The 806-nt window shown below is 56.1% G+C and overlaps 1 protein-coding gene across 1 annotated transcript in view; it reads left to right on the forward strand.

The window, feature by feature from the left end:
* LOC105304827 (myotubularin-related protein 10) overlaps positions 1–806 on the forward strand; it is a 60,774-nt gene that overhangs the window by 29,948 nt on the left and 30,020 nt on the right. Inside the window, exon 7 of the mRNA XM_023522695.1 lies at positions 603–673. Coding sequence (XP_023378463.1) covers positions 603–673 — 71 coding nt within the window. The remainder of the gene's footprint in view (positions 1–602; positions 674–806) is intronic.

Genomic DNA, 806 nt, shown 5'->3' on the forward strand with positions numbered 1-806 from the left:
TTTTTTTTTTTTCCTTTAACTTGATATTTTGAAATAGAGACTTGTAAGAGGTACAAAAACAGAAAAGCGAGCCAGACTCTGTGCCCAGCTTCCCACAGCGGCGTCTTATGTAACCGGAACACAGTGTCCAAACCAGGCCCGCACGTGTGTGCGTGCGTGTGTGTGTGCGTGTGTGTGCATGTGTGTGCATGTGTGCGTGCTTGTGCTTCTGTGCACTTCAGCACGTGCATCGATTCCTGTAGCCACCACCACAGTCGCACAGCCCTGCCCCGCGGCGACCCGGCCCCTCCTCGGTGCTGCCCTTCGAGAGTTGAACCCCCACCCCACCCCGGCCTGGCCCCGGCAACCCCTGACCTCTCCTCATCTGTGCAGACTCCATTCACGGTTCTTATATCAACCTGCTTCTTCCTTTTTATAAAAGGACATTGAATTTCTTGGTATAAAAATCGAATCGTTCCGTGAAGAAGCGCGTCCATACTGAAGAAACTCGTAAAGGTCATCGAGGACGCAAACGTGGACAGTAGATCTGCTGGATTCCAAGTCTTTTTTTAGCCGTCTGGTAGGAATGTGACTTGAGCACATTCGTCCCTTTCTGTTTGCAGGGCCTTCCTGAAGCATTCGGTGGAACTCGTGTGTGTGCTGGAAGACAGGCGCGTCTCCGTGATCCTCCAAGGTGAGGCTGCTGGGGACGCCGGCCGCCACGCCCGCCAGCACGGCCACGCCGGCGACTCCCGCCATCGTCCTAACCGCGCGGCATCCGCCACGCACGCTCGGAGCGCACGTCCCGAGAGCGGAGTCCGCGGTCT

Source organism: Pteropus vampyrus, unplaced genomic scaffold (assembly GCF_000151845.1).
Source record: "Pteropus vampyrus isolate Shadow unplaced genomic scaffold, Pvam_2.0 Scaffold355, whole genome shotgun sequence".
Taxonomy (NCBI): Eukaryota; Metazoa; Chordata; class Mammalia; order Chiroptera; family Pteropodidae; genus Pteropus; species Pteropus vampyrus.